The sequence below is a fragment of the Phytophthora cinnamomi genome (genome assembly GCF_018691715.1).
Source record: "Phytophthora cinnamomi strain GKB4 chromosome Unknown Contig55, whole genome shotgun sequence".
Classification (NCBI taxonomy): Eukaryota; Oomycota; class Peronosporomycetes; order Peronosporales; family Peronosporaceae; genus Phytophthora; species Phytophthora cinnamomi.
The window spans coordinates 1198716-1213007 of NW_027150988.1; the positions used below are offsets into that span (position 1 = coordinate 1198716).

The 14292-nt window shown below is 52.4% G+C and overlaps 4 protein-coding genes across 4 annotated transcripts; 3 read left to right on the forward strand and 1 right to left on the reverse strand.

Moving 5' to 3' along the window:
* Positions 1-494: 494 nt before the first annotated feature.
* On the forward strand, positions 495-5137 carry IUM83_12916 (E3 ubiquitin-protein ligase HERC6; the record flags this gene model as incomplete). Its single annotated transcript, XM_067937562.1, has 8 exons — positions 495-702; positions 783-1399; positions 1472-1616; positions 1699-1751; positions 2760-2804; positions 2879-2978; positions 4187-5033; positions 5119-5137. The coding sequence occupies 8 exons, from the start codon at positions 495-497 to the stop codon at positions 5135-5137; spliced, it is 2034 nt and encodes a 677-aa protein (XP_067788157.1).
* A 2098-nt stretch (positions 5138-7235) lies between these two features.
* Positions 7236-8408, forward strand: IUM83_12917 (uncharacterized protein; the record flags this gene model as incomplete). Its single annotated transcript, XM_067937563.1, has 1 exon — positions 7236-8408. One exon carries the CDS (start codon positions 7236-7238, stop codon positions 8406-8408), a length of 1173 nt encoding a protein of 390 aa, XP_067788156.1.
* A 485-nt stretch (positions 8409-8893) lies between these two features.
* On the reverse strand, positions 8894-10033 carry IUM83_12918 (uncharacterized protein; the record flags this gene model as incomplete). The annotated part of the gene is made up of 1 exon (XM_067937564.1): positions 8894-10033. The coding sequence occupies one exon, from the start codon at positions 10031-10033 to the stop codon at positions 8894-8896; it is 1140 nt and encodes a 379-aa protein (XP_067788165.1).
* Positions 10034-12585: 2552 nt separating this feature from the next.
* Positions 12586-13476, forward strand: IUM83_12919 (Calcium release-activated calcium channel protein; the record flags this gene model as incomplete). Its single annotated transcript, XM_067937565.1, has 1 exon — positions 12586-13476. One exon carries the CDS (start codon positions 12586-12588, stop codon positions 13474-13476), a length of 891 nt encoding a protein of 296 aa, XP_067788164.1.
* Positions 13477-14292: the final 816 nt, after the last annotated feature.

The following is a 14292-nucleotide window of genomic DNA, read 5'->3' on the forward strand; positions in this document are numbered from 1 at the left end:
GTCCTCTGCCTGCTGACTCGGTACGAAGCCGCGCTGGACAGGATTATCGTCCTGGATAAGAGTACCGCGATCAATATCTTGCAATAACTTTTCAACCTCCTTCGACCAGATAGCCCATGAGGAAAGTGCGATGGAGTACCTGCGGTTGGTAGCGTTGGTGCCTTTGTCGGGATCTCCCAAAGCTCTCCCAGTTATATTGTGACTTCCGGTGAATCAAACAGAACTACTCTTTATAGTGGACCCTGCCCGCATCTCCAGGCTCAAATACGGAGACCCCCGGCGGGTCAACATGTTGAAAATTGGGGCCCAGTCCTTATCCCAGGCGGCCTCCTTGTCTCCATCCAGGGCGCGAACCAGGTCCCGTCTTGGTGCACTCTTCGAATGGGGGGGGGGGGGGGGGGGTCGGACGCACTTAGCACGCGCACTTAGCTTCTGGATAAAAACAGTTCGTCTCGTTAATTCCGCACTCGTTTCACACTTCATTTGGCTTCACTATGGGCGACGTCTTCTTGCGGGCCTTGGCCGCCGACCTGCAGCAGACGCAGCGCGTACTGCCCCCGCTCTGCCTGTTCTGCGTGCCGCAGCCGCGCGCGCTGCTGGCCGACGAGGCGCTCACACAGGACGTGCTGTACACGCACTTCCTCACGCCCGCGGCGGCCGACGACGCGCCGGAGCGGCTCGGCCAGTACGAGACGCTCAACGGTATTTTTTCCGTTATTTTTTCTTATTTACCGGAGTGATGGTCACTTCAACTAAAAGTATCTTTTTTTTTGGTTGATTAGGTAAACAAGTTGCCGTGCTGGGCTCCCATATCCACACGGGCAGAGGCTTCAAGGACCGCAGGCAGGTGCGCATCCTGCTGTCGGAGAAGAGGGAGATCCACCACCAGGAGGTGACGGTGCTGCACACCAGCCGCCCGCTGGAGGGCGGCATCGAGGTGCCCGAGGACCCCAGCGAGATCGACGTGGCCACCTTCCGCAAGTACACGGCCATCCTGCGCTCCTTCCCGGAGAACGAGCTGGTGTTCTACCAGCTGGACGAGACCGTGAGCCAGGTGCACAAGATCTGCGTGCAGGAGCAGGTGTTCGAGCGGTACAAGCAGACGCTGCCGGCCAATTTGAGGGAGGAGTGGGAGGCGGCCGTGGAGGAGCTCATCCACGCCGGCAGCTTCGACGACGTCAAGGAGGACTATAGGCTGCAGCGGAGACATGGAGGAGGGGTGAGCCACCTGCTGCAGATCCAGCAGGTCGTCGAGTGCTACTTGATGGAGAGTCTGCACGACCTGATCTTCCCGAGGGTCGTGGCGAGCTGCGAGGAGCAGGACCGCAAACTGCAGCAGGTCATGTATCGCATGAGACACTACACGCCAGAGGACTTTGGACTACGGAAGGAGTTCCAGGTGAGGGAGAAATGTGGAGAAAAGAGAGGGTGAGAGGTTGTTGACTTACGGGTTTTGTGCTGTATGGAAAAGTGTTTTGCATCCGAGGCGCGAGATACGCTCCTCACCGTTGTGGAAAAGAAGACGCCTTTAGATATGCTGTTGGTTTTCAAGGCGTGCATTGACAGGGTAAGCGACGCGATCACGCGGAATGTTAAACTGCGCCGGTTGGATTTCGGTATGGTGCATTGATTACTCGCTGACGAGTGTTGCGGTGCATGCTAAATCCCGATCGTTCTGTTTCTTGCTTGCTGCTGCAGAGGCGTACCAGTTGACAACCGACGACATTTTGGATCAACTTTTATTCGTGCTGGTACAAGCATATAACCAAGTGTTACGAAAATCAGCCGCGAAGGACGCTAGTTTGACGTCTTCCTTTCCTCTGGCTGCCGTGATAAAGTATATCTCAGACTACCACTTTATCAACTCCAACACGACGGCACTAGGCTTCACAATCGCGAACTTTCAGGTGGCGATCGAGTATTTTCTGATGCGGGGGGATCACGAAAAAGACTGCAAGGACTGTGCGGATCTAGCTTTACAAGGTGGGAATGCTGGGATTCGTTGTTCACAGATTATTGAGGAGTCAAAGTGTGTGCAAGCTGCCCACAGCATTCGGCGAGATCTGGTGAAAGCAGTGGAGAATGCAGAGCTTGCGCGACGTTATACTGGAACTGAAACTGGCCAGGAAAGTCCCCATCCCAGCGTGGCTAACTCGAATGACAGTATTGGCGATGTGGTATCCACGAAGCAGCTATCGATAATTGGGGAATGGTCGTTGTCTGGGGACGAAAGTGGAAACGGCGAAGACATTCCAGCTGATGTGGTCTCTTCCGGATCGCTTGCTGTCAACCCAGTTGAGTTTATCGTCGAGGAAAAACGGACCTTGGTGAATGACACGAATATAGTTCAGATGAGTGGTGGACAGCGGTTCTTTGCTGTGGTAACGGAAGACGGCAAGGTGTTTACGTGGGGAGATTGTAGTGGTGGTCGTTTGGGGTATGTTATTGCCGATGGAGATTCGCGCCGCGTTAGTTGTCCACAGCGTGTATTCGCGCTACAGCAGCAATCCATAGTTCAAGTTGCTTGCGGGGCATTTCATACGCTGGTCACAGATCTCAATGGACACGTGTTTGCCTGGGGGAGCAACTCGAGAGGTCAGCTGGGATTCTTGCCACCCGAATTTCCGCCTGTAACAATTGAATCACCCGCCGTTGTAGTGGATCTTCGAGGGACATATATGAGCTCGGTTGCTTGCGGCGAGTATCATTCCCTTGCACTGTCATCGGATGGTCGTGTTTTTTCTTGGGGCTGCAACAAGTACGGTAAGCTTGGACGTCGTGCCGAAGGCTTGCTGGATATGGTGGTAAGTCAACGAGCTAATATTTGCAACCTTCTTGAGATTTTCGTCCAACATAGTTTTTGTGTGCGTGGAAATAGCAACCAAGACAGCTTGACGAAGATTGGACAGGCTGGTCAATGGATATGAAATCCAAGATAGGCAGCGGAGACAGAAGCGTCGTCCGCCGCATTGCTGCCGGTAAAGACCATTCGCTAGCCATCAGTAGTGATGGCGCAGGCTTTGCATGGGGACGTGGCGACTCCGGTCAGCTTGGCCACGGATGCTATATGGACGTCAGCGAACCGAAGCAGGTGATGGCAATCTCGGCAGCTATTACTGACAAGTGCGGACTGGTAGACGTTGCGGGAGGAAATGATTTCTCGCTTTTCCTGCTCCAGAACGGTACTGTGTACATCTGTGGACGCGATCCTTCATTGGATGCAGACAATCTGCTCTTGTCACCCGCATTGCTGACGCTCCCATCAAGTCTTGAGCGCGAATTCTTCGGCCAGATCACCTCTGTCTCCTGTGGCGAAGCGTACTATGCTCTCTTGACGAAAAGTGGCGTGTTGTTGCTCTCCTATCCAAGCTTCTCGCAGCCATCAGCAGATGCCGGATCTACAACAACTGAGATACAAGAGAGGCGCGTCGCGTGGGCAAAGGAGGTCACTACCGTGCATCGGATGGTCTGTGGTGCGTCGCACACTCTCGCGGTTACCGGTAGCTAGAACCCAGGCGATCAAGTAAAGAGTATGGCATTTATTATCGTTGGTGGGTGGAGGGCGATATACTCAAGCAGGGCGTCATACCAGTAAGTTATGAAGCCTTGGCCTTTCCTCCTTGAGATAAGCAAGTGACACGTTCAGCGCCCCCGGTCACGATGACAACAACTTCGGCGGAGCGGCCTGGAATACAAGCACATATCTCGCTCCAAGAGGCTCGCTATAATAGTGATGGTGAGCACTTCCAAGACAGCTGGAAACTATCGTGTGCTCAAAACAAATTGCACTCCTTCTAATAAGCTGGAAATGTTGCAAGCTCAAGGAGGCAGCTCCTGATGCCCGCGCAGCACTTAGCTCGCAGCTCATCAACCAGAAGGCTCATTTCTATCAGCTGAAGCTGAGCCACCTCCATGTTGGACAAGCACTTGAAACACGCACGACATCCGACGTCGCTGTTTGTATGTATTGTATAATACCTGCTTGATATGCCCAGTCGTCGAGTTGGTGAACACCACATGGTGAGCTCAAGATTTGCCGCTCACGGAATTGGCACCGCCGATTGGTATTGTACAGCACAGTTGCGTCCTTCAGTTCATTTCTCGATTTGACTGAAAGCGGTAGCCGTGGCCGCGCGCTATTGCGTCGGCATGAGTAACAAACGTTTTACCGTAAATCCGTTCGCAGACTTGACGCTGACTGACGAAGACCGTGCCAAGCTCGTGGAAATCAGCAACACACTTGTCCACGCCAAGCTCGAGGAGTATGAAGAACACCTGAACAATGCGAAGCGCGTGGACTTAATTCGCTGGAAAAAGTTCGCGAATTCGGGCGCCACGACGTCGTACCTCGAGCGAAAAAAGTCGAACCCGGAGTCCAACTTGCCAGAGTTGCTTATGGTCGGTCCCTTGCCTGGCACACTTGACGAAAACATGTTTGGTCTCATGAACCCTACGCTCGAGTCGATGCGGATCAAGGCGTCGTACCTGAACGACTTTAGCGCTGGGGCGGTGCTGGACACGATCGTATGGCCTACTGTAGATGAACCATTCCAGTCTGTGGTGGTGAAATGGATGGAGATTGATATCCCCGGGGCCTCGATTGGCATCGTCCGCAACCGCGACTACGTGTTCCTCGAGAGCTCGGGCATTTTGAGCATGAAGAATGGCGAGCGTGTGGGCTATCACCTTTTTCACTCCGTCAATTTTCCGCAAACCCACAAGCTTCCGAGCCGAATCCGTGGCAACATGTCCCTCTGCGCTATCTTCCACCAGGAAGGTCCTGATCGAACGGATTGTCGTGGTACAGGCATCATGGACCCCGGAGGCGAGCTGATCCGCATATTGGGTGTGATGGGAATGGTGCAGGCGACGCTGGCAAGTGTTAAATACTCGTACTGCGGTCAGATGAAGAAGTTGGCATGGCTGCTCGAACAGCGGCACGCCGAGCTAAGGGAACAGGGAGGACCAGTGGTCAAACCCGAGTGCGTGACGTGCTCGAAGGAGATCAAGAGCTCAAAACTCAACAAGTCGAGGTACACATGCAAGTTATGTTTCGGGGCGGTATGCAGCTCATGCAGGGTTTCCAAGAAACTGAGCTTTATTTCGCCGGATCTGAAGCTTTCTCAACGAAAAGTGACGTTCTGTGTCAAGTGCCTGCTCAAAGCAACCAAGATGGATACGCTGGAAGCTGCTCGCCAACAGTTTGTCTACAACACACAGCCACGTCACTACAGCTCGTCCGAGTCGAGCGCATACTCAGACAGCTCAGTCAGTTCGATTTGGCCGCCAAGTTAGACCACTTTGCGTGTTCAAGTGTCCAAGTAGACGTAATGTGCGTGCATACAAGCCGTTTCTTTCTTCAGTACGATGAAGTCCCTAATCGAAAATAAGAGGTCACCGTGAATTGAGTCCAACCCTCGGTCCAGAAAGATGAGAAGGTCCATAAGACCCAACGTTGTGAATGGGAAATATTATCAATCCTCCTACAATTGTCCTTCGGTACTTCAGCTTGTAAGTCGCAAGCTCACCTCTTCGATGTAGAAATGTCGCTATCTGATTCGCACTGGTGAATTTCGTTCTTGGCCATACTCGTAGATATGGCACCGATGACGCTGGGCAGATCCTAGAGCTCTGATGTCCAATACTCTGGGACAATTTTTGCGTTGAATTCTATTCGTGTGTGCGCTGTAGAGTACACGAACAGCACTTGCATTGGTGCACACGATTAACTGCATGGAATTCTTTTCTTTAACGTTAGATGCAAGCCTTCCAGTGCCACATAGATCCCCAGCCTGGAGTGCATTTCGGTGTACATCTGCGGGTGATAACTGTGGCTCGCCTCCAAGACAGATAGTCGCTCAGTTTAGCCGCGTTGGGATCGTAGAAAACCTCCACCAGATTACTTAGTGCCGCCCACCGAGAAAAGAGGGTTGTGTGAAAATACGCTTATCGAAACCCACCCCCACTTCTCGGTGGGCGAACTCAATCCGGTGGAGGTTGAGCAATGTACAAGATATCCGAATGAGTCTACAAAATACTGCTTCAGTCGCTGTGTTAACAGACACAGCCGCCGCCGTACTTGTACTGGCTGGTGTTTGTCACTCTTCTGACGCGTCCCTACGCTTGATCGAACAGCTAAGAGCTCGGCGAGGGAACTACGCGCCGCCCTACGTGCGTGAGCAATCGAGTATCTCACTATAGGACCTAGCAAAATAAAAACGTTCTCATTATACATGAGAACCATGGCCGATTACTCTGGAGTTATCGGAGTGGCTCCGATTAAAGCATACCCACCTGCATCCATCTCCATCTGTAGGATAATGCCTCGGTGTGGGGTCAATACGTGCGGTTTAGTGCCCCCCCACATGGCTGTGAAGAAAGCACATACGGACTGTAAGTTACGTTCATTTCCACGCACTATTTGAGGCGGGCAGGTATTGTACATGTACTGTAGTCGTCGGGCGCTATTATGTACCAGCACAGTTACACGTTGAAGCGGACCTATTCAGACAAACAAGGTTCTTCGATGTACATGTTCCGATGGCTGCGACGAATCTCCTAGTGTTAGAATTAATGTAAGTATAAGTTGCGCTGTCTTTCAGTCGCCGTGAAGCGCACCCGAGTGAAATATGCATGGTAGATATCTTCACGAGTTTGCTTGAGGTGGCGTTTGCATTATAATAAAGTAGTTCTTAGCTTTGTTCCGACGGCTACGATTTGCATTCGAGTCGCCGCGCAAATATTTTGTTAGTTTTTAGGGTACCGGAATGCCACGCACCACTCAATTGTTCACGACCATAATGTATCTAACTGGACAAAATCCAAGGCACGCTAAGCAAGTACAGACAGATGGTATCCAAGTAGTGATGCCTTCTACCAGTACTTAGTAGTGTTAAAATTAAGGTGCTCTCGGCTATCACTACGGCTGTACTGTACCATATATCCCCGCTGTACGGCGTCAAAGCTACTAAAGATTTGGTTTTGAGCGGTGCCTGCACTCGTGTGTGGCGTATATGTACGCAATCTCACGGCAGAAAGTCGGAGTCTCCGACTTTCCGACGCCACTCCGACTCGGTGTGTTGTGTCCGTCGCCGGTATGCATTCGTATGCAAAATCGTCTTGTTGGGACCCAAGCAGCAGCCGCCACCTGGCGCAGCTTCAAGCTGTGGACTTTGTTGGCTTGTACAGGCATTTTCCATGTACATCCATTCTTCAATTTGTCTGGCGTCGTCCAGATGAACAACAAGCGATTCCTCGTTAATCCCTTCGAGGAATTAACACTGACAGCCGAAGACCGGACTAAGCTCGTAGAGATTGCCGACGACATCGTGCTGGACAAGGTCGAGGAGTATGAAGAGTATCTCAACGACGAAAAGCGCGTGGACCTCACGCGCTGGAAGAAGTTCACGAATTCCGGCGCTACAACGTGCTATCTGGAACGCAAGAAAGTGAGCACCAACTCGGAGTTGCCGGAGACGCTCATCACGAGCCTTATGGTTGGTCCGTTACCTGGCACACTTGATGAGAACATGTTCGGGTTGATGAGCCCAACGATCGAGTCAATGCGGATCAAGTCGTCGTACTTGAATGACTTCAACGCAGCGGCCGTGCTCGCTACGATCGTAGAACCAACCGAAGACGACCCATTTCGGTCCGTAGTGATCAAATGGATGGAGATCGATATCCCCGGATCTACCATTGGATTCGTTCGCAATCGTGACTACGTGTACATCGAGAGCACGGGTGTGATGTACACGGCGAGTGGTGGCCGCGTGGGATATCACGCGCTCCATTCTGTCCATTTTCCTCAGACATGCACGCTTCCAAGTCGAGTTCGCGGTAACTTGTCGCTCTGCTCTATATTCCATCAAGAACAACGTGATCGTACGGACTGCCGCGGGACGGGTATTATTGAACCGGGAGGCGGTGACATAGTTCGTTTAGCGGCTGTGAAGGGAATGGCCCAAGCGATGATGGCGGGGCTCAAGTACGCACACTGCGGCCACATGAAGAAGTTGGCGTGGCTGCTTGAGCTCAAACAAGCCGAGTTCAGAGAAAGCGGAGACCCGGAGAGTGGATCCGAGTGTGTGACGTGCTCCAAGCCAATCAAGGTTTCCAGATTTGGCAAGGCCAGCAGCACGTGCAAGCTGTGCTTGAGGGCTTTGTGCGGGTCCTGCAAGATCATCAGGAAAATGAGCTTTATTGCACCGGATTTAGAACTCTCGCAACAGAAGGTGGGGTTTTGCGTCAAGTGCTTGCTGGAGGCAACGAAAATTGACACGATGGAAACTGCTCGCCAGCAATTGATTTACCGCAAGGAAAAAAAACACTCATGCAGCTACGGGTCTTCCATCTTGAGCTCAGACTCCGAGGTTATGATCAACTCAACCACCTACTGGTCCCTGTAGGTTAGTAAGGACCTGGGTTCAACGGTGTTGTATGGCATATTTCGTGCAATAAAGCATGGTATTGCAGCTGCATAGAATCAATCAACCAATGCCATAAACGTATAGCTACGGCCATCACTACATACATGTATTCTGAAGTGTATGAGAACGCGCACCCTCGACCAGTTAAGAGCTTGCTGTCGCTTCCATCGTTGATAACACCACTGTAGCATTTACTACTGTAGCCTTTAGTAGTGTAATCGCTCTCCATAAACGTAGTAGGATCACCAGCGGCTTCCCTGTCTGACACCCCCAAAATCGCTAGTTGGAGCTCCAAACATCCTGCGATCACAACGACGTCGTCCCCGCTGCAGCCAGACACCTGGAAATTTCTGCTGCTTTACCTTCATCTCCGAGTGAGATACATGGAACTTCTGATTTAGAAGAGGAAAGTAGATGGATGGTTTTAGTCAAAAGTCAAATAATTACTCAAAGCAACGAATTAGTCAATGCGAGATGAATGTAGCCTCGGAGTCTGAGCTCATGATGGAAAACCCGTAGCTTCGTGACTGGATGTTTTCCTTGAAGACTAATTCTTGGCGTGCAGCTTCCAGCGTGTCCATCTTCGTGGTTTCCACCAAGCATTTGACGCAAAAAGTCACTTTACGCTGCGAGAGCTCCAAATCCGGCGCAATAAAGCTTAGCTTCTTGGAAACCTTGCAAGACCCACACAAAGCTCCGAAGCACAGCTTGCATGTGCTGCTAGACTTCCCGAATCTCGAAGACTTGGTTGGCTTGGAGCATGTCACGCATACTAATCCGGTCACTGGAGTGCCCTTGTCCCTGAACTCTGCATGCTTCTTCTCGAGCAACCACGCGAGCTTCTTCATCTGACCGCAGTACGAATATTTGAGTCCCGCCATTGTCGCGTGAACCATGCCCATTACAGCAACTACACGGATTATGTCGCCTCCCGGCTCCTGGATGCCCGTGCCGCGGCAGGCGGTCATGTCTGGCCCTTCTTGATGGAAAATACAGCAGAGCGACATGTTACCGCGAATTCGGCTTGGGAGCTTGCGTGTTTGCGGAAAGTTGACGGAATGGAGCACGTGGTAGCCAACGCGTCCACCGCTCGTTGTGCGCATGACTCCCGTGCTCTCGAGGTACACGTAGTCGCGATTGCGCACGATCCCGATGGACGCCCCGGGAATATCGATCTCCATCCATTTCACCACTACAGACCGAAGTGGGTCTTCTTCCGTTGGCTCTACAATCGTGGCGAGGACGGCCGCTGCACTGAAGTCATTCAAGTACGACGACTTGATCCGCATCGACTCAAGCGTTGGGCTGATGAGACCAAACATGTTCTCGTCAAGTGTGCCAGGCAACGGGCCGACCATAAGCGTCTCTGGCATCTTCGAGTTGGTGCTCACTTTCTTGCGTTCCAGATAACACGTTGTAGCGCCGGAATTCGTGAACTTCTTCCAGCGAGTGAGGTCCACGCGTTTTTCGTTGTTGAGATATTCCTCATACTCCTCCACCTTGGCGAGCACGATTGCGTCAGCGATATCGATGAGCTTGGCACGGTCTTCGGTTGTCAGCGTCAATTCCTCGAAGGGATTGACGGTGAATCGTTTATTGCTCATGTGGACGGCGCCAGACAAATTGCAAACTGATCAGCAGAGCGCAGGCCTTGAAGCTCAACATGACGACTTGACATTCGTACGCATGCCCCGGTGCAACGGAGCGGCCCGAGTCGGAGTGGTGTCGGAAAAGTCGGAGACTCCGGAAAGTCGGAGACTTGCGATCGTGCGCGCACGCGATGTACAGCGTCTCCAGAAAGTCATTCAGCCGCTAGCCTGTCCTCCAGTTGTCGGATTGGCATGAACTTTCACTATTCAACGCAGAATTGGCGACAGGATTGGGTATCTTTCCTAATATTGTGAAAATCACAGACGAGCCAAAGAGAAAGCCACCACCCACCAGATGCCACCCCTTTCTCGATACTAAAACCAAGTAATATGGATGTCACCCCATCCGACATGATGGGCAAAAATGGGGTTATCCCGTTTTAATCGTGGTTTTTCGCTGATTATCACAATACTGGGGAAGATAGTCAATCCTGCCTGGCTCTGCTAGAGAGATCCAGCCGACAATTCTGTGTTGAGCAGTGAAATTTTCATGCCAACCCGACAACTGGAGCTCTCTGTATGAAGGACAAACTAGCGGCAGAATAGGTGGGCGGTGACTTTCTGGAGCCGCTGTACAAGGATCCTTCAAATCTTTTGACGTCAGATGGAAAGTGAACGATGAACCATACCTACGTGTCTTCAGGCAAGAAACGGCAGGCTGATACTAAGTGATGAAAGTCGCGGACTCTATCGGTAGTTTGAATTTTGGGAAATGACCGTGAACTTAAATAAATGCATATCTAGGAAGTATTTGCTACAGTAGGTCACCTAGGGAGTTAGTTGGCCGGCACCTTGGCAAATATCGCATCTCTGGTGATGAAGTATAGATCCTTCTGAGGCCATGCTAAACCGCATGATGAATCGATTAACCTGCAAAAGATTAAGTAATTCGGAAGGACCTATGGCTTTTCGTGTGCAAACTAATCGCTCAAGCGAGGCAATGCAGCTATTTGAATATCACACTTTTCACGAATTCCTGCACTTGTGTACTCCCACGACAACTCCAACGAGCTTATCCTTCGATCTTATCCAAGTACATCGACTCGAGCATGCGCTTGTTCGATCGGGGGAAGATCAACACGTAGAAGCGCGGGATCTGAGCGAAGTACGAGGGGGTACTGATATGCTCGGTGTGGTAGTGCACAGGCATGGCATTGAAATGGTTCGAAGCATGTGAATACGAACCCGCTAGCATGCCTCGGCATCTGTCCAGTCATCACTGTACCGGTCGAGATCATGAACTGCGGTTCGTCAGGTCTGCAGACAACCCTGAGCAAATTTACACTGGTATTTTGACTTTGTCTTGTATGTGGGCAAGGAAACGTCTAGGTAATTCGGCACAGCACACAGCTACACGCTGAAAACCCGTGATTTTCTGGGAGGTCGAGTTAATCACGATAATATGGTGGTGGTTCTCGGAGGAGACACATCTTTCTTGAGAGAGCAAGCATAATATGCTCGCTCTCTCGAGCATATTATGCTTGCTCTCTCAAGAAAGATGTGTCTCCTCCGACAACCACCACTTATTCGCACAGTTAGGGGTATTTCACCATCTACCTGGTATCCCGGTGGGTTTATACTCGGTCCCAGTAAAAGACCCAGTCTTTGGCCAGGGAATACCGGACATGGAAAGCGTTCTACATAGTAACGCGCACTAAACATTTGTATATGTACGTGCAGACAACCTCCCACCTCATCCACTAGATCCAAGCTGGGTGAAAACTAAGCGTGCAGTTCATTCTTCATAGCCATCTGGGGTACTCAATCTGTTTTCATCGCATGAACTTGAAGTATTGACCGTTCAGCAAAACAGCATGGTGATAAGTACTCCACGATGTCAGAGACTACATGTAGTACATGTACAGAGTAATCGCGATCGACCATGTCTCGGGGACATGGAGGCACCACGTCCCCGAGACATCTCCATCATGGAGACAGGAGACAGGCTCTGAGTAAGCGCAGAACAGGAAGTCTGTGCTGCCAAGGTCGATTGCTAAAATGGCATAATTACGCGTGTATCACTTTGCAAGACCGGGGGACCAAGGCGTGGTAATCTCATAGGTGCAGGTCTACAGGAGTGTTAGTGGATTCATCACTTGCCTTCCGAGGCTGTAGGAATCTTCGGCGACACTGACCTGCGTGCTCCATGCCCCTTGCGGTGTAGTTACTCAGCGCACACCCCGGGCTGTTGCTAACTTTCACTATACGTGTTGTGTTTATCATTTCTCGACTTTCTTCACCTACGCCTTGACTTCGACGCAAAACACAAAGCAAGACTTCCGGAGAGGGATTCCAGGCCCGAAACTTACGGCGCGCCCTCCCGAAACTTACGGTCTGAACCAGTTTTTGTGTCGATGTGTGCGGTAAGTCATGGACACATCGACACAAAAACTGGCCACCCGACGACGGCGCCTAAAACCAACACATGTATCCAAATTAAAGGATCAGAACTCAAATCGGGGTCCCAATCGTCGCCACTTTGCCCTATTCCAGCGAGCTATTCGACCATGGCGTCGAGCGTGGTGAGCGCGCTCTTCGGGTCCTACGACCTGCGCAACGCCAAGCAGTGGCGCGACGAGGACATGGCGCACCGCGAGCAGGAGGTCCAGTGGCTGAACGACGACATCGTGCGCGCGCACCAGTGGCGCGTGGCCGACACGGAGCGCTTCCTGCGGCGCGAGAAGCTGCAGAGCGAGCACGTGGTGTGCGAGGCGCGCGCCGAGCAGCTCTCGACCGTCTCGGAGCAGTGCACGCTGCTGTGCGGCTTCATCGTGAGCGCCATGTGCAACGTGGGCGTCCCGGCTGACGTGCGCAGCTACGCGCTGTTCCTGTACACGGTGCCGGGCACGGCCGTGTGCGTCGCCATGCTCATCTGCGCCGTCATGTGCACCAACCTGCAGCTGGCGGTCACGCGCTACGCGGCGCACTCGCTGGAGGACAGCGTGCGGGCGCTGGACGCGTCGCGGCTCGAGTGGGACTCGCCCTTCAGCGCCTGGTGGCTGCGGCGCTGCGAGCAGGAGCAGATGACGGCCTACAAGTTCCTGCTGGGCGGCGTCGCGCTCTTCTTCTTCTACCTGGGGGCCGTGTCCTGGATCCAGTTCTACATGTCCACGGGCACGTCGCTCAGCATCTCGTCGCTCTCGCTCGTGGGCTTCTTGGTCTGGCAGCTGCGCATCGCCAGCAAGTGGCGGTATCTGCTCTCGCCGCCGTCGTCGTCGGGCGGTGGCAATGGCGGTGGCGGCGACGCTGCCAGCACGTCCGGGTCGTCCGTGGCAGGGCGCAGCAGCGTGCTGTGGCAGTCGTATTTGTCGGCGCCCCGGACGCCGGCGTCGCTGACGTTGCGGAAGTCGGCGGTGGAACTGGCAGCCGTTCCGGCGTCGGCGTCCAGCTTCGCGTAGTCCGTCACGCCGAGTGAAAGGTAGAAGGGAGTAATTGAAGCCTGCGAAGATGACACTGTAAACTGTACCACTACAATGGACGAAGAAAACGAGCGGGGTGCGATAAGAAATACTCGCCTTGACTGGATCCGCGTGCGTAATGTGCTCGAAGACACCTAAGGCCTCGAGAGTCGGCAAGTCTTGCAGCACGTGCAAGTTCTTTTTTGTGTGGGGTTCTTTGCAAGAAGCTTAGCTTGATTGCCCCGGACCTGGAGCTATCGCAGCGCGAAGTGAATTTTTGTTGGCAGCTACCAAGATAGACATGGTGGAAGCTGCTCGTCAACAACTTATCTACAGGGAAGTCATCCAGCCGCGGAGCATCGGGGTTTCTGTGTTGAGCTCAGACTCGGAGGCTCGACTTACTCACCATGCCACCCTTAACCTCTGCGACTTCGTCCAGTGGACGTGGTTTTTCCACCACCAATGTGATTGTCAATAGGCCGCCGTCAAGAAGAAAGAGTGCCCTTCTCTTTTAACCCTGCCTGCTTCTGCTCCAGTAGCCAAAACAACTTTTATCTTGTTGTAGTTGGAATATTTTTACGCCAGCCAATATCGCTCCCATGACAGCCATCACGCGGATCATATCACCTTCTGGGTCCATGGCACCCGTGCCGCGGCAGTCCGCCTTCTCAGGACCATCTTGGGAAAATATGCCACAAAACGACATGTTGCCGCGAACTCCGCTAGGCAGATCCTTCATTTGGGGAAAGCTGACAGAGTGCAACAAGTGATGACCAACCCGCCTTCCATTCTCCAGACATAAAATGCCTGTACTCT